At 31.7% G+C, this 17,647-nt stretch overlaps 3 protein-coding genes and 1 non-coding gene across 4 annotated transcripts; 1 reads left to right on the top strand and 3 right to left on the bottom strand.

Annotated features, from left to right (window-relative positions):
- Positions 1-6,352: 6,352 nt before the first annotated feature.
- LOC107422556 (S-protein homolog 24) lies at positions 6,353-6,811 on the bottom strand. The gene has a single exon (XM_016032019.4). The coding sequence runs from the start codon at positions 6,809-6,811 to the stop codon at positions 6,353-6,355; it is 459 nt and encodes a 152-aa protein (XP_015887505.4).
- Positions 6,812-9,085: 2,274 nt separating this feature from the next.
- Positions 9,086-9,544, bottom strand: LOC107422555 (S-protein homolog 6). The gene has a single exon (XM_016032018.1). It carries the CDS (start codon positions 9,542-9,544, stop codon positions 9,086-9,088), a length of 459 nt encoding a protein of 152 aa, XP_015887504.1.
- A 1,196-nt stretch (positions 9,545-10,740) lies between these two features.
- On the bottom strand, positions 10,741-11,190 carry LOC107422554 (S-protein homolog 3-like). Its single transcript, XM_016032017.3, has one exon. The coding sequence runs from the start codon at positions 11,188-11,190 to the stop codon at positions 10,741-10,743; it is 450 nt and encodes a 149-aa protein (XP_015887503.2).
- Positions 11,191-12,027: 837 nt separating this feature from the next.
- TRNAF-GAA (transfer RNA phenylalanine (anticodon GAA)) lies at positions 12,028-12,100 on the top strand. The gene has a single exon. It is a non-coding gene; the product is annotated as a tRNA-Phe (tRNA).
- The last annotated feature ends 5,547 nt before the right edge of the window (positions 12,101-17,647 follow it).

The following is a 17,647-nucleotide window of genomic DNA, read 5'->3' as shown; positions in this document are numbered from 1 at the left end:
ACATTTTTCATAAGCATAGCGGGCATAATCCATCCGCTTGAACCGGGAATTTTCCCACAATTTCTTTGTAATCAATGCCATAAATTCCATGATTTTCAAATCCACCAACTCCCAAATCCATCAATTCAAATATCCACATTTTTTCCAAGCATAAATAATTTCTCGAAATATCATAATCAAATCCCATAATATTTTATGGGCATATTTCATAAAAATTGAAATCACCAACATAACCAAATATTTTCCTTGAAATATTTGAAAATCGAATCGTGCCCAATTTACCATTAAAACCACACCAATTTCAAAATCCTCAAAACCATAAAATAATTCCACATGGCATAAATTGATGAAATACACATTTTCTTAAATCCGATAAATTCACAAATAATTCCACAATAATTCAAATAAATATTTGGCACATAGAAATTAAATTCCAAATATTTAAATCACACATTATATATTCACCAATTAAATTCCCAAAATTAATTTGAAGGTGGGTCACTCACCTTGTGCACGTATCTCAATCAAGATCCTCCGTAGGATTGACTCCGCTACTTGCACGTGCACCTAAAACATCCACAGTACCAAAACCACAAATATTAATATTTTATTCGGGTAATCCCTAAATGGGTACCCGGGGAGCGAACACCAAACGATAACTAAAATTTACGAATTATATACCGAATCGAAGCTCGAGTGATGCTAATCACAGATCCGGTCTTAATTTCCGATGATCGTACCCGACGGGGTCGGAATTTTATCGGGAAGCTTTTCGGGTTTCGGCTCCGCAATTCTCCCAAACCGTCGCGAATTGGTGGAAACGGAAGTCGGATTTGGGTTCAGGAGGTCGAACACTGCGGACTGGAGCTGGCCGGAATTTTCGGGGTACTCGCCGGAACAGTGATTTCCGGCGGCCGCCACGTCACCGGCAACCGTCGCCGGAACAGTAATTTCCGACGGTGGCCGTTTGCTGTGAAATTTTGCAGATTTGTAGATCGTGAGGAGAGCAATCCAACGGGACCGACGGTGAGCAAAACGGAGGTCGGACGGCGGAGAAATCACCGTTTGAAGATTTTCGACCCCTCGCCGGAAAACGCTCCGATCCCGGCGCGTCGGTGGTCCGATGGCCGTGATTTTTGGTGGGTAGGCCGGACTTGAGGAGAGGATGCTGGGTGTATGGCGCGTGTACTGTACATCGGCCGGAATAGTGCCGATTCGCGGTGGCCGGCGGTGGAGGGGAAAAATCGCCGCCAAACTTCGGACGTCCGATCCGGGCGCGTCCGGCGGCCGTTCGCCGTGAAATTTGGAGGTTTTGCCGGAAATGAGGTGGGCAATCTGGCTGGCCGGCGCGTGTACAGTAACTAGGCCGGAAAAACGTGAAAATGGCCGGCGGCCGGCGGGTCCTCTCTCTCTCTTTCTCTCTCCTCTCTCTCTTTCTCTCTCTTCTCTCTCTTTCTCTCTCTTCCCCGAGAGTTTTTCAAAATTAAAACCCTGCGTGACACTGTTCATGCCACGTGGACCAATCAGAAACTGACACGTGGCGTTTCACTGTTCACCGACCCAAAAAAAATATTAAAATAATACGGTATCCGGTAAACTTCAAACGTCCATAACTTTTTAACCGGATGTCCGTTTTGAGCGTGCCGCTAGTCTGTGAACTCGTATCGACGAGCACTTCACAACCATGCATGAGTCAAAGCTCAATTCCCCATAAAAAAAAAGTCAACTCCGGCACCCCTTGGACAGTTTGGACCGCAACTTGTTTCGTCCATAACTTTCAAACCGTAGCTCCGTTTTCGACGTGCTACCAGTCTACGAACTCGTGGCATCGTGCACTTCGCCACGGTGCCCTAGTCATCTTGAAATTCCCACCGAGTCTAAAAGTCAACTTTTGACCCTCTTCGGTCAACGGTCAACGGTCAACCTCGATCAACGTGCACGGATTCCGGTGCGATTTGGGACGGGGTGTTACACAAACAGGGGTATACCAAAATTCAAACACAATTATAAGCCATTAAAAAGTGGAACCAACCATGCATATCAAGCTAACAACACATACTAACCATCAATAGAGAACAAAATCAAGTAAAGAGACCGGAAATATATATGAATACAAAAATAAGAAATATATATGAATACAAAATTATTTATTTATTTATTTTTTATTGATGACATAAATTAATTGAAGAAGAAGGGTTCCAGTTATAACAGACATCATAAGATCTAGATTTATTGCTAGCATACAGGGACCAGTGGCTCTAATTTTCCATAAACACGTGTTGCAAATGGGATGGTCTCTCCTGGAGATGAAAATGTCGAAATAGTGGAGTGTATATTTCCATTGAAAGGAGCAGTAAAACAGTGTGGTAAAATGGAACTGGTATGTCTCATTGGAATAAAGAGATTCGGCCCCCACATCATCGATCTTGGATTTGCGATGTAAAGTTAGATCCATGTCTGGCCTCAAATCATTGGTTATGTGGATGTGTGTTACTGCTTGCTTGAAATCAGCCTCACTTTTACTACTAATATTCATCACCAACACCAACACCATAAGAGATTGAAGAACCTGTAAATTTCTCATATTTTTCTAAGTTCTTAAGAGAAATAATTTTTTTTTAAAATATTTTTTAAGGGAATTCTAAGAGAATCTTACTATGTGAAGTCCCACATCAGTTGGAAAGAGGAACCAAGCATACCTTATAAGATGGTGTGGAACCTTTCCCTTGCGATACGTTTTGACAAACCCGTGTGGGCTAGTTCCAAAACGGACAATATCGCATGCAGGTTGTCTAAGCTGTTGAGGATAATCCGGGTGTGCCAACAAGAATGCTGGGCCCTAAGGGGGGAGAATTATGAAGTCCCACATCGACTGGATAATCCGGGTGTGCCAGCAAGAATGCTGGACCCCAAGGGGGGAGGATTATGAAGTCCCACATCGACTGGATAATCCGGGTGTGCCAGCAAGGATACTGGATCTCAATGGGGGAGGATTGTAAAGTCCCACATCGACTGGATAGTCCGGGTGTGCCAGGGGGAGGATTGTGAAGTCCCACATCGACTGGATAATCGGGTATGCCAGCAAGGATGCTGGACTCCAAGGGGGGAGGATTGTAAAGTCCCACATCGACTAAATAATCTGGGTGTGCCAGCAAGGATGCTCTGCCCCAAGGGGGGATGCTGGACCCCAAGAGGGGAGGATTGTGAAATCCCACATTAATTGAAAAGGAGAACGAAGCATGCCTTATAAAATAGTGTAGATACTTTTCCTTTACGATGTATTTTGACAAAACCGTATGGGCTGGTAAGAGAATTATTGGTTCACCATGGATAAGTGCATAGCTTTTTTTTTTTTTAAATGAATTTACAATTTTGTTCTTAATGTCATTAATGCATTTGCATTTTCTCATGCTTTATAATCACAACTAACCTTTGACTTTGAGTGCACAATTTTAGGTTGAATTTCGTATTTGGAGCTCATTATTGGATAAAAACAATAATTTTGTTACTTGACTATCTTTTTGGTTTGTCTAAAAACCGCAAACCAAAAAAATAAAAATAAAAAATGGCCCTATTAGATTTTATCATTTGTTTATTCATACAGAACCCGCTATTCCCCGCCCCTCCAGCTACTTATTTTATTTTATTTTTTCCATTATTTTCCCTATTTTTCATGTAAGTTTGAAAGAATTTTAGAATAATGGAGTTTATTTTTTGTTGATTTAATAGACGAAGGAGAATAATGGGGTCTGAAAAGCTGCTTAAAACAGGACTATTTTCTTAAAAAAAATAATAATAATAATAATCAAGATGTGGCAAATTCTTTTTCATCTTCCATTGTCCAAGTCAAATGCATTTAATATTGTATTTCCTTGCCTGAAAAAAAAAAGAAAAAAAAAAAAAGCATTAAATGTATATGGGTTTTTCATATTAATGAAGGTGGCATTTGAGAAATATGTAAATGAAGATTAATGGATAGTAGCACGAGGCTTTTAATTGACACAAGGCAAAGGATATCAAACCAACAACATAAAAACTCCGATTCTCACCAGTATTTAATTTTCATATCATATCTCAATGTTGTTCAGGATAAGATTAACAACAATTTTTTTTTTTCCTTTTTTGTTTTAGGGGTTAAAGAATTTGAATTTGAATTCGAAATCTTTATGCCAGAAAATAATGGATTGCCACCATGTTGTGTCTTGAATGGACAGACAACAACATTCCTAGTCGTACAAACAAAAAATTATTTACCAAAATGTCTATCAAAAAAATATATGTCAATTGATTATTAGTAATTTATTAATATAATTATAAATATAGATAAATAATGATAAGTGAATAAAAAATACAAACTTATTAAATTAAGAAAAGAGAATTTCTAGTTGCAATAACAACTTTACACGGTTTCAAAAAAAATATATATATATATTACCATAATACCCTTGTTAATTTTTATTTCTTTTTAATTTTTAGCTTTCAAAATAAACTAGCTAGGAACATATAAACTTTTTTCAAAATTAGATTATGGTTATCATTTTTTTTTCCAACTGCTATCTTGAATAATAATACTAAATGAGTATTTCTTTATTTTTCATGATTTTGTTTAGAAATAAATTAGAGAATAAATATTATATAGGATTTAGAAAGCTGAGAAATTTCAGAAAAAGCAAAAAAGCTATTGGATCAAGTTTTGAGGTTTCTTCTTCTTCTATTACTGGCGTCGGATACTCCTATCGGATGGCAGGTCCCTTTTAAATCTTTTAACTATTTTTATTTTTTATTTTTTGGGTTTTATTATTTTATATCTCTCCCAATTTTTATCATCTTCTTTCAGTATTCTTCATGTAGCTTTTGTTTGATAACGTGGGCATTGGCTTTTTTTTTTCTTTTTTTTTTTTCTTTCTATTTGTGTGTTTATTTCCCATAATTTTTTTGTTTGGTTTTTTAATGAAAAAAATTATTAAAACTATGAAACGGCTAATCAGTTTTTCAATGTTTTTTGTCCGCTGCCCAACACATTCAACAGAGGAAGGTATTAAACAACTAACTACCTTGACGGAGCACCTGAGGAACACCATGCATCAGTGAGTATTTTCAGCGTAGCAATCAGTATCCAAAGACTTTCTTGGACCTTGGGAAGATCAAATCTCCAGAGAAGAAAAATAATGAAAAGCAAAATTAAAAGAAATAGAGGAAATACCAAAAGGGGCTTTTAGTAATTTTATATGAAATTGCAGTGCGGAGAGAAATTCGAGTTGGGTAAAAAACAGCACCTTTAAGAAAAATATTTCTATTTTGTTTACCACGTCACTTGATAAACAAATACGGTAAATATTCTAAGTATCTCTAGCATTATTAATTGTAACAACATTACTCAAAGTTTTTTGTCTTTTGGTTAGGGATCAAATGAATAATATTTACATCACTTGGTAAAGACATATGGTATCACGCATAGGTTTTATTATTATTATTATTATTATTTTATTTTGTTTTATATTTTGGCAAGAAATTACAACATATAATTTGATCCGAATTTAAACAAATCCAGAATTTAAAAATGTATTCTCAATTATTTTACAATATACTAAACTTACCAATCCACATTGCTTAAATGTTATAGTAAATCTGTTTTATTTGAACATACATATCTTTGACCAGTACATGATGATTTACGGTCCATTATAGATATTTTACCCCCAAAAAAATTAAAAAAAAATTGTCCATTATCGATGACATATAGATTAATCTTATAGTATTATATCAAACAAATAGAAAAGAGGTAGCAATTGTCCTTCCGAAACCGCCCAATAGTAAAGTCATTTTAACCCTAAGTAATGATTCAATCCCTACACTCCAATACCAAAAGGGAGAATAAAGATAGTTGCAGTTGGACTAAAAAAATTGATGATAATTGAAAGTGTTGGCTCAATACAGGATTAACATTTTACTCATCAAATATTTATTTACCAAGTATATTTGCCCAAGTTGGAAAAATATGTTAAAATTTATTTTGAAACTGTAGAGAGCCATAATTGATAGCTTCCAACAATGATCAACATTTTAGTGCAGGCTATATATTGGCCCAAAATATGTATATATATATATATATATATATGTAGGTAGCTTATTCGTTTGAACATATATGCTCATGAACTACCTCATTTTCGTTCATTTAGAATATATATTGTTGTAATGATAAAATATATATACATATATATATATATATATATATGCTCATGAACGAACCAAAATTTTATTTTTTCTTTTTCAAATTACAAGTACTCGAAAACCCAAAGATCAGAATCCTCAATAATATTCTTCAAATTCTGCTACAAAACGATATAATAATTTAGGACGGCCTTGTCCAATTGTAAATAAAATCCCACAAATTATCTCCTTGCCTGAGGCCATGCACACAATCTGTGTGAGCTTCCCAATTGCACCTTGTTGGACATCTATGCATATCCCTTTTAGCCTTATAGATATCATAAACTCCATTGCCGTCTGTCCAATTCAATCCGCAGAAGAACAGCGTCGATCCAAGAATATTCACTCGGAATTTCCAGTAGAAAACACCATTGTCACCAATGGTAACGACCCCGAGATCATTATCTTTGGACTTGCAGTGAATGGTCAAATCCTGTCCATTACCAAGTTTGTTGAAAATCCTGACTATGGTTTTTGTTGGACTTAGCACAAACTTGTTTAAATTGTCATCATCTTCTTTTTGTCTGATTGCCATAGTTGCTTCCCATGAAACAGTGAACAAAATTGTGAAGAACAAAGCTTTCTTGCGAAACTCACCCATACTTGATGATAAAGGATTCATCATTTTGGGCCTTTTTGGTCCTTTCTAAGGATTTTGGATTGACAATGGAGAAGTCTATGATTATCTTTTTATACTTGAATATATTTGTGGCAACAAGGTGATAAAAACTTGTGGACCCAACTTGTAAACACTAAATGATGCATTTTATTATATTTTAATTTTTTGTACTTAAAATTTATTAACATGTGAAATCTTTTGGATAAGATTTTATAGTATGTGGGTCACAGTAGGAATGGCAATTTTCCCTGTAATTTTCAATCCCCACGGGGTCCATCCATCTCTAATGGGATGGAGCTTCTCTGATTAAACGGATAATCAAGAGAGGGACGAGGTAAAAAATCTTCCCCAAAAAAAAAAAAAAGCAATAAATGCATTTGGATTTTTCATATTTAATGAAAGTAGCATTTGAGACTTGAGAGATATGGAAGTGAAGATTTATGGTTGGTAGCACAAGGATTTAATTAACATAAGGCAGAGGATACACAAAGCAATAATGGTGTTTAATTTTCAGCTTCAAATCATATCTCAACGTTATTCAAGATAAAATTAAAGAAGTTTAATTTTTTTTTTAATGCAAAATAAATTCTATATAGTCTTATAAAATTTTAAATGATCAAAATATCCCTATTTATATATTTATTTATTTAGTTTTACTCTTTCTTCCTCACCCTCTCCGTCTTCCTCATTTCCCGTTATTATCTCTCTCTACCGACCACCATTTCTCTACTTTCTCACACTAATCTTTTCATAAACGATTAACTCCCTAAAACCACCATTAATACTTTTGTTTGATTAAGCAGAATAAGGGATCTGAAACTTCAATGCATTAATCGTGTGTGTTTGATTTCAAAGATGGGTTTGATACTTTGTGTGTGTGTGTGTGTGTGTGTGTGTGATGCAGAAGGAGATGGTCATATAGAGGGGAAGAGACGAAGTGTCCAAGGATACAAAGGAGTCTGTGTATGTTAACTTCATCTTTCTGTCCAATAACTACCCGCCATATAACCATGGAATGAATTAATCAAAAAATAAGGGATCTGAACTTCAATCAATAAAGATATTATGGAAATTTGAAAGTTATGATACTGTGTAAAGTATTTTCTACACTCCATCTAGCGCTTTTCTTTCTAAAATTACTAGTCAAATTTCATTTAGATCCTTAATTTTAACATAATTATATTTACATCCTATATTTTTGAAAAATCATCATTACGCATCTTTTAATTTTCTTTACTTATCAAAATAAATCTATTTGTCAATTTTTTCAATTAATTTTTACAATTAAAAGCTGTAGAATTGCTAGAAATCAACATTTTATAATTGAATAATACTGTTATAATACAATTACGACATTTAATTATTAAAATTAACACCAAATTATTTACTAAAAAATTATCAAATGATATATATTAATATATTATTAATGTATTTAAAAAAAATATATTTATGGTAAAATATTAATATAATCTAAATATAGATGAATAAATTTTTAAATGAACAAGTTAATAAAAAACATACAAACCAATTAAATATTATCACTTCATTCAAAATATTATTTTATAAATAAATTTAGAAAATATTTTGATAATTCTAGTATTATTATCTGTAATACTTAGAGTTAGTGTCTGTAATAGATATTTAAAAAAAAAAATCTCTATTATAGATGACTTACAAATTAATCTTATAAAATTATATATTAAACAAATAGAAAAAAGCTGCAATTCTCCTTGAGGAGACAGTGCAATAACAAAGCCATTGTAACTCTAGGCACTCGGCAATGATCCCATAGTTCGAATTCTACACTTCAATATCAAAAAAAAAAAAAAAAAAAAAAAAAAAAAGAAGGGTTTGATTGATTGAAAATTTTGGCTCAATACGGCATCAATATTTTTACTTTACCAAATTATATTTGCACAAGTTGGAAAAATACATTATTATTATTCTTATTATTCTTATTTTAAAAAAAGCAATTAATGGAAGCAGATATATATCAGCTTGCCCGGCTAGCTTTTTCCACTGTAAGAAAAGTGGAAACTATTTAGCGAGCTACAATCGGTAGCTTCCATGATCAAAATTTTAGTGCAGGCTTATACATTCGAATATATGCTCGTAAACAAACCCGAAATCTTAACTTATTTATTTTTTCAAATTACAAGTACTTGAAAACCAAAAATTAGAATCCTCTACAATTATTATTATTATTATTGTTATTATTATTATTATTCAAATTCTGCTACAAAGCCATACAATAATTTAAGACGGCCTTGTCCAATTGTAAATAAAATCCCACAAATAATCTCCTTGTCTGAGGCCATGCAAACAATCTGTGTGAGCTTCCCAATTGCACCTTGTTGGACATCTATCCATATCCCTTTTAGCCTTATAGATATCATAAACTCCATAACCATCTGTCCAATTCAATCCGCAGAAGAACAGCGTCGAACCAAGAATATTCACTCGGAATTTCCAGTAAAAAACCCCATTGTCACCAATGGTAACGACCCCGAGATCATCATCTTTGGACTTGCAGTGAATGGTCAAATCCTGTCCATTACCAAGTTTGTTGAAAATCCTGACTATGGTTTTTGTTGGACTTAGCACAAACTTGTTTAAGTTGTCATCGTCTTCTTTTTGTTTGATTGCCATAGTTGCTTCCAGTGAAACAATGAACAAAATTGTGAAGAACAAAGCTTTCTTGCCAAACCCGCCCATATTTGATGATAAGGATTTTGGATTGACAATGGACAGGTGTATGATTATCTTTTTATACTTGAATATATTTGTCACAACTAATTAATTGGGATTAAACTATTATAGAAGTTTATGAATCAGTGTTAACAAAATTGGATTTTGGTGCAATAATTTTTGTTTATATATAATATGGATTGGTTTCATCTTCTATATACATGTATATAGCTAATTACATTACTTTGCTTACGTTTGCTTAATAACCCCTACTATAAACTTTGATATAGAATATTAGTTTTCAAAAATAATTATAGAAGATTAGTAAAAACCGCTGTTCATATGTATTTAAATTAATTCTTAAACAGCTATATTATCAACTGCCATAGCAAATTATTTATTAGTTCTGTTTAAAGGTATAGCCACATAATTGCAATAAATATATTGCTGATAACTAAAAATCATTCATGACAATTAATGATCCATACACTCATACAATTAATGATCCATACACTCATACTCTATAATTAATTAGTTTCCCCTCACCCAAAATTAATTAGAAAACAAAAATTAACGCAGATTCGATTTTAACCTGTCTGCGGGTTAGGATCAGTAGTTGCCGACTCATACATTGCTTGCTAGACGATTAGATTTTAAGGTTGTCATAGAACTACAAAAATTATCACATTTTGTGGGCCTTATTTATGGGTCCTATATAGTTTTGTGAGAAATGATTATGTGGCTCTCAAAACTGCCCAATTATTTTTACTTGTTTGATTATCTGTTTTCTTTTTTTTCTTTTTTTCTTTTTTTTTTTTTTTTTTACTAAAATGCAAAACCATATATTTTTGGAAAAGTTATCATAGCATATATATAAGGATGTCCATATTAATTTTGGAAAAGAATATATTATCATGTTAAACATACATAATTTTTTTCCCCAGATTAAAAAAGGGAGGGGGGAAAAATAGAAAGAGAAAAAAGATAAAAAGGAAATTAAAAATAAACTAGAAAACAAAAATGACTTACAAGTCACTACAACAAAACAATAATCTCGAATTTAAATCCTGCACTGGCATAATTCAATAAAGAAAACAAATAATAATAATAATAATAATAAAGCAACCCATGATGGTAACCTGACCCAAGGAAAAAAAAAAAAAAAAATGATGGTAAGGTTTTATTAGTAAAGTAATAAAGGTAAAACTACATGAAAACCAATATTAGGTTTTGTATGTCCAATTAAATGCCATATCATGCACATTATCCCCTTGTCTTAAGCCTTGCACCAAATCTTTCTGAGCTTCCCAATTGCACCTTGTTGGGCATCTCTTCATGTCCCTTTTAGCTTTATACATATCGAAAACTCCTGATGCGTCTCTCCAACTCAATCCGCAGAAAAACAATGTGGTTCCTAAGAAATTCACTCGGAATTTCCAATAAAAGTAGCTGTTATAAGCTACGGTACTGACCCCCAGATCATCGTCTTTGGATTTGCAATGAATAGTTAGATTCAGCCCCTCACCCAGCTTGTTGTAAATCCTGACTATGGTTTTTGTTGGACTTATCACAAACTTATCTACTTTGTCTTTTGAATCTGTGGTAGACATAGCTGCCTCCACTAAAGCAATGAGCAACATTGTGAAGAACAAAGCTTGCTTTCCAATGCCCATGTTGGGTGATAAGGAAATTCATCAATATTTTGAACCTTCTTAAGGATTTTGATTGAGAACTTAAGTAGCAGGAGTGATTCAGCACATGTAGTAATTCAATAAATGCATTGATTAAAATAATGTGAATTGGCATAGCCAGTGTGTTTAATTGAGACTAAACATTTGTCGAAGGTATGAATGAGTTCTAACTAGTATGATTGTAAAAATAAGTTTTTGTTTGTATATATGGGATTGGTTCTCCCTATGCATATAGAAATAAATATTAATATATTAGTATTAATTACTCGCTTACTTGGTAAAACTAACCCTATTGACTCAAAATCTTATTAATTAACATAAATAAGGGTTAGTTTCTTACAACATTTTTTTTTATGAATTTTTCTCCTTTCTTGCCCTTTATTTCTTTTTCTTTTTGGATAGGGATGGTTGGATGGGATTCCAACTCAGATAATGGAGTAACTAAAATTGATTTAAAAGTTTTATGCCGCATGATATAATATATTAGAATTAAATCCAATTATTTTACTTCAACCATTTTCATAAATTTTTTCATCGATGTTGAAATGACATATTGTTATTGGATTCACGATCGAGCAAGTAGCCCATCTTAGTAAATATATAATCTACGGATAAGAAAAGAAGTATGATTTTTGGTGGAGAAAGATTAATGGTTTTAATTGGCTTTGATGTATATGGTTAATTTTACAGAAATATATATATATATATATATATATATTCATTATATGTGTGGGGTCCTTGGCTCTCCCCTTCACAAAGATAAGTTTGCCCAAATTAAATAGTAGAAGTTAAATTTGTAAAGTACCGGGTACTCATCTTGCGGGGATAGCTCAGTTGGGAGAGCGTCAGACTGAAGATCTGAAGGTCGCGTGTTCGATCCACGCTCACCGCAACACTTTGAATTTTGCTTCCTTTTTGGATGTGTGGTCCACTTTCCTTTTGGGCTTGAAGTGGTCCGAATCAGTTTCCTGTGAATCACTACTCTATTTTGAACTATTATTCCACGTTTGGGCCGAGTGAATTTTTATCCATAGCAGCAAAATTTGGGGATAATTGTCGCTCTTTTTGCTTTCTGACTAAACCTTTATAAATATTTTTGTATAAAATAGTGATATTTCTTTTTCTTTTTTTATCAGAATTACAATAATCTTTCTAATCTAAAAAGGAGGGTAGTATGAGTGAAAATCGAACCTCGGAAATCAAGAATGTTTAAGGTGTAAGTGTGAAGGACATTATCACTCTACAAATATCATTAGGTCTCAAGTGCGCAAGTTTGATTAAAAAAAATAATGTATTTGCTATCCTTTGATCAATTCCTACTAAAGAAAGAATTACAATCATGAAAAACAAAAAACCCTTAGAAGAAAAATGTTGTTATGGTATGTGCTTAGTACTTATTCAGCTAAAGCAACAAACTATAGAAAATACTTTCAATTTTCCACCAAAAAGGATACTTCCAATTTATTTAAGTGTAAAAATAAAGAAGCTCAAAAACTAGAAGGGAGGGAAAAAAGACACTTAAATTTTCACCTCAATTTAATTTGAGGTAAATGTAGATGGGTTTTTTCTTTTTCTTTTTCTTTTTTCCTTTTTTTTTTTTTTTTTTTTTTTTGGGGGGGGGGGGGGGGGGGGGGGGGGGGTTATTATTATTAGTATTCCCCCCACCCCCACCCCCACCCCTTTTTTTGGCCATGGTAAAATAATGTCAGAGTCAGACAACCATTTGCTTCTGAATAACCAAAAACAGCAGAAGGATTAACACTCCAAGCACAATTTAATTGAGAATGGCCTTCTAATTGTTCACTATTTTGAGGGCTTAGGCATTCATAAATTAATTGTTTTCCTTTTATGATAATTGATTATGAGATTTGGAACATCATTGCACAAGAAAAAAAAAAAAATGATAAAGTCCTTAGGTTGTCTTCTAAAGGACAGATATTGAATTACTTTCCATTATTATTTGATTCTAAGACAGTAAGTAATTTCTACCATGGATACTCTAACTTCCATGTAAAATTATCATTGCTAAAGAAAAAACCATTCTCCCTCCCCATCCATAAGCAATTCTTTTTACACCTAACTTGGTCTCTCTTTGCCTTAAACCCAACAATGTATCTTACTTTCTCTCCCCACTTTGTCAAGCAAAAATAAAGTGTGGTCCTAAACAAATTTACTCTACAAGTCCAAGCATATTCTTCGTGCAGACCCAATTCCTTAGCACCAAGATCATCATCTTTGGATTTGCAGTGAACAAAGAGTTTGGTTGAATTTTCTGCTGGCAAATCATTGATAATGTGTATATGGTACTTGGTGAACAAACTGTTTTCTTGGAGATCATCACCAAAAGCTGATAATAGCCCAGCAACAAGAAACGATATTATTATTAACTTATAAATTGGGCTTGCAGGGATTTTGATATTATTGGCCATTGTTGGAAGAATTTGAAGATTGCGTAGTAATTTGGTCATTTATTCCTTTTTTTTTTTTTTTTTTTGGATTTTTATCATTTTGTATATGAAAAATATAATGAGAATGCTCTAGAATTTAATGAGCATAGAATTTAATGAGAATGCTCTATATATGTAAAATATTTATAGGCATAAATAAAGGTAGGATGTTCAGTACTTCTAGCTCTAGAATTTAATGAAAAAGTGCTCTATTTATTTGATTTTTAATGAGAATATCACCTAGAATTTAATGAAAATGCTCTTTGCATGTAAAATTTATCTCATAATTAAATTATATATGAAAAATTTTCTTTTCTTTCATTTTCTTTTTCTTCTTTCCGCTAGTAAAAATATATAGGAAAACTTTAATTAATTTTTATATGTTATTAGATTTTTCCTTTTTTCCAATGATCCCATCTAGAGAAGGGACGTCAGGAGTGAAGGGGGTAATATTATTAATTAGTGCAGAATAATTAAATATTAATTGTTCGCCTCACGTATAATTATTTTCTTCAGAAAATTCAAAACAAAAGTATTTTTTTAATTTTAAAGAAAGAGACAACAATCTTATTTTAGTTTATGTATAATTATATATTGGCCATGAGGATTCAAACTCTGGGTGGTTCCAAAATAATCAAAAGAAAACCTATGAACAAGAAAAATTTGTGAAGGATTCACCACCCACTCGGCCCAAATGTGGAATAATAGCTCTCATGGGATCTATAAATTGTCTTCCAAACAATAAGTACTGGGAAAATGATAAAATTAATGCATATATAAACAAATCAAAATAACATACATAAGCAAATATAACTGATTAAGATCCCAAATATGGATTGTTGAACTTTCCGTGAATCACAAGGTTTCAATTTTTAGTTTTTTTTTTTTTAAATTTGAAATTATTAATTTTTTATTTTATTATTTGGTAAATAAAATTTGATGATTATCGTCATTCATAATATTATGGTAATTGTTATTTTTAATTTAGTGTTGACGGTTCTCTGTTTAAAAAACTAAATCATCATTCAGAATATTAAATAATAAAATGTTATTCGGGAAGCAAAATTAAGAAAGATAATTGAAAATGATGTAATTAAAATTAAGTCGAAAATTGAATTGGTGAATGCCTTAAAAGGCCGAAGATCCAATACTACTTTAAACCCAGCCCAATAATCGGTCAGTGTAGCTACGTTCTTATTGGTGTGTCAAATTAGAATATTGGTCGGTCGGTTGGTTTGTTCGTTTTTTTATTTTATTTTTCAATATTATATATATTTTTGATCATATACAGTGAATATTGTTATTTGTTAATTAATTGACAATGACACACTTTAATTTTTTCAGTTACAAAAAATAAATACAGACTATTTTTCTACTTTCCTTTTCCTTTTTTCCTTCTATTTTTTTAAAATAAAAAAGTAAATGAAAATAGTTGGAAAATTCCATAACTCCATCACATCGATTGCGTACCCAGTGCCAACAATTTTGTGAGGGAAAATTAATTTTTAAGACAATTTTACGACAAAAAGCCGGGAATTATGTGCATGAGGTAATTAATATTATATATGCATATATGGGTAATTTATCATCAATTCTGCAGATAAAGTTTTCTGGTCGTGATAATTTTTTGTTTTTCTTTTTAAAAATTAGGCATCAAGTTTTTGTTGTTACATCCCTATTTAATTTCAACTTTCTAAATGAATTAATTTGAAAACCTCTGCCTAAGTGCTCGTTTAGTAATTTAGGGCTTGTTTGGTTATGTTTTTTGTTTTCTGTTTTCGAAATACTGTTTTTAAAATAGAGAATAGAAAAATGTTTTCTTATGTTTAATAAGAACAATGAGTGTTTGACCATTAATACTTAAAAATAATTTTCAAAATTAAAAAACACAACATATATTTGGCTAAACAATTTTTAAATTGGTTTAAAAAAAAGTTTTCATTTTTTTCTACTTTTTTTTTTTTTTAACATACAAGGAACCTTATATAATATATATATATATAGATATATATATATCAATATAAAATATAATATTTATTTTCTGTTGAACTTTTTTTTAATTATTATTATTGATTAACATTATATATAATATTTATAGCTATATATATTTTTTGGAAATATTTCATCTAAACTCACAAGTTTGCATTAATTTCAATTTAGCCTCTCAGATTTTGAAAATTACAATTAGGACTATTATAGGGGATATAGATAAAATTATTTTGAGAGATGTGAATAAAATAATAGAAAATAAAAATGAAGACTGTTTGAAACCTGAAAAGAGATAATGATATTTTTAAAACCTTAGGAATTAAATTGAAATTAATGTAAATCTGAAGACCTTCTTAACACTGTTGCATAGTAAAAATAAAAACGAAAATAAATAATAAAAAGAAAAATAAATAAATACAATGGAAGATAAGGGGAAAAAAATAACTTATAGAAAAATATAAAAACAATGAAAAAGAAAAGTAAAAATTGAAAAATTAAAACACTACTAGAATCGCGTTGATAACTGACGCAATAAATGCGTCGCACAAAATAAATAACGACGTATCGCACGGTGTCGCCTAATGTCTTGTCGCTAAATCTATAAGACAACAAGCGACGCATTATAAGAGTCGTCTATCTTTGACTTTTTAGCGACTCATATTTACTTTTAGCGACGCATTAATAGAATCGCCTATTTAGCGACGCATTGACTATTTAGAGACGCATTATTAGTGTCGCCTATTTAGCGACGCATTTTACTATTTAGCGACGCATTAGTAGAGTCGTCTATTTAGCGACGCATTAATAAAGTGACTATTTAGCGACGCATTAATAGAGTCGCCTATTTAGTGACGCATTAATAGAGTTGACTATTTAGCGACGCATTAGTAGAATTGCCTATTTATAGACGCATTAATAGAGTCGCCTATTTAACGACGGATCGACACTTTTAGCGACGCATTATTTCTTAATGCGTCGCCCCTTCTTTTTTTTTTTAATTTTTTTAAATTTTGTGAAAAGTGATTAAAATAGTAAAAATATAAAAATAATTAAAATACAAAAAAATGAAAACTAGCTTCATCCAAAATGAATAGAATACAAAAATTTTAAATAAATATTTTGTCATAACAAATTAATTATCAAATAAATTAAATATCATCTCATTGATATATTTTTACATAATTTGTAAGCTATTGTATTTTTCATAACAAATTTAATATTAATTAAACTTCCATGAATGCATATTCATTGAGATGGAAGTTGACCTCTTGTTGACGATATTACATCCTCATACTGCATATGGAAACATTAAAAAAGTTATTAGCATGCACTTATGCAAAATAAATAAAATATTAATCATTATTAAATTTGTAATTTAGTATAAATGAAAATTTAAAAAATATTACCATTGTTCTTAAGATTTGACGAATCACATTTCTCCCCTCATAGTCATTACAAACATAGTCACTCTCACATTCATCCTCATTATCATTTTCATCGACACTTGGCAACTATATGACAAATGGATTGTGAGCCATCTTTGTATCTCCAAGAACATCTTCTTCAACAACCGTACGATGTTGTGGTGAAGTTAAAACAATAGACCATCTTGATTCAAGTTAATCTTCAACACAAAATACTTGTTGAACTTAGCAAAATAATGTCAAGCAATATCACAAACATAATTTCTAAAAAAGCAAGATTAATAAAACCCAATGAACCTAAGCTGCAGTTAAAATGAAAAAAAAAAAAAAAAAAACAACCCACCTCATGTTAAGAAAAAAGAAACTCACCTAAACGATGGAGATAAAGAAAGAAGAAAACCAAAAAATCACGAGGGCGACAAAGAGAAATCTAGCTTCTCGGCCGACGACAACGTAGGCAAATGAAAAATGAAACCTGGAATATCTCACTCTTCAAGTCTCTCTTAGATTGCTTCCAAATCTAATATCGATTAGGTGGTGTACTTGATGTAGTTTTAAAAAAGAAAAAATGGATTTAAA

The sequence above is a fragment of the Ziziphus jujuba genome, chromosome 3 (genome assembly GCF_031755915.1).
Source record: "Ziziphus jujuba cultivar Dongzao chromosome 3, ASM3175591v1".
Classification (NCBI taxonomy): domain Eukaryota; kingdom Viridiplantae; phylum Streptophyta; class Magnoliopsida; order Rosales; family Rhamnaceae; genus Ziziphus; species Ziziphus jujuba.
Note: the sequence above shows the minus strand (reverse complement) of the source record. Positions and strands in the feature narration are given on the sequence as shown.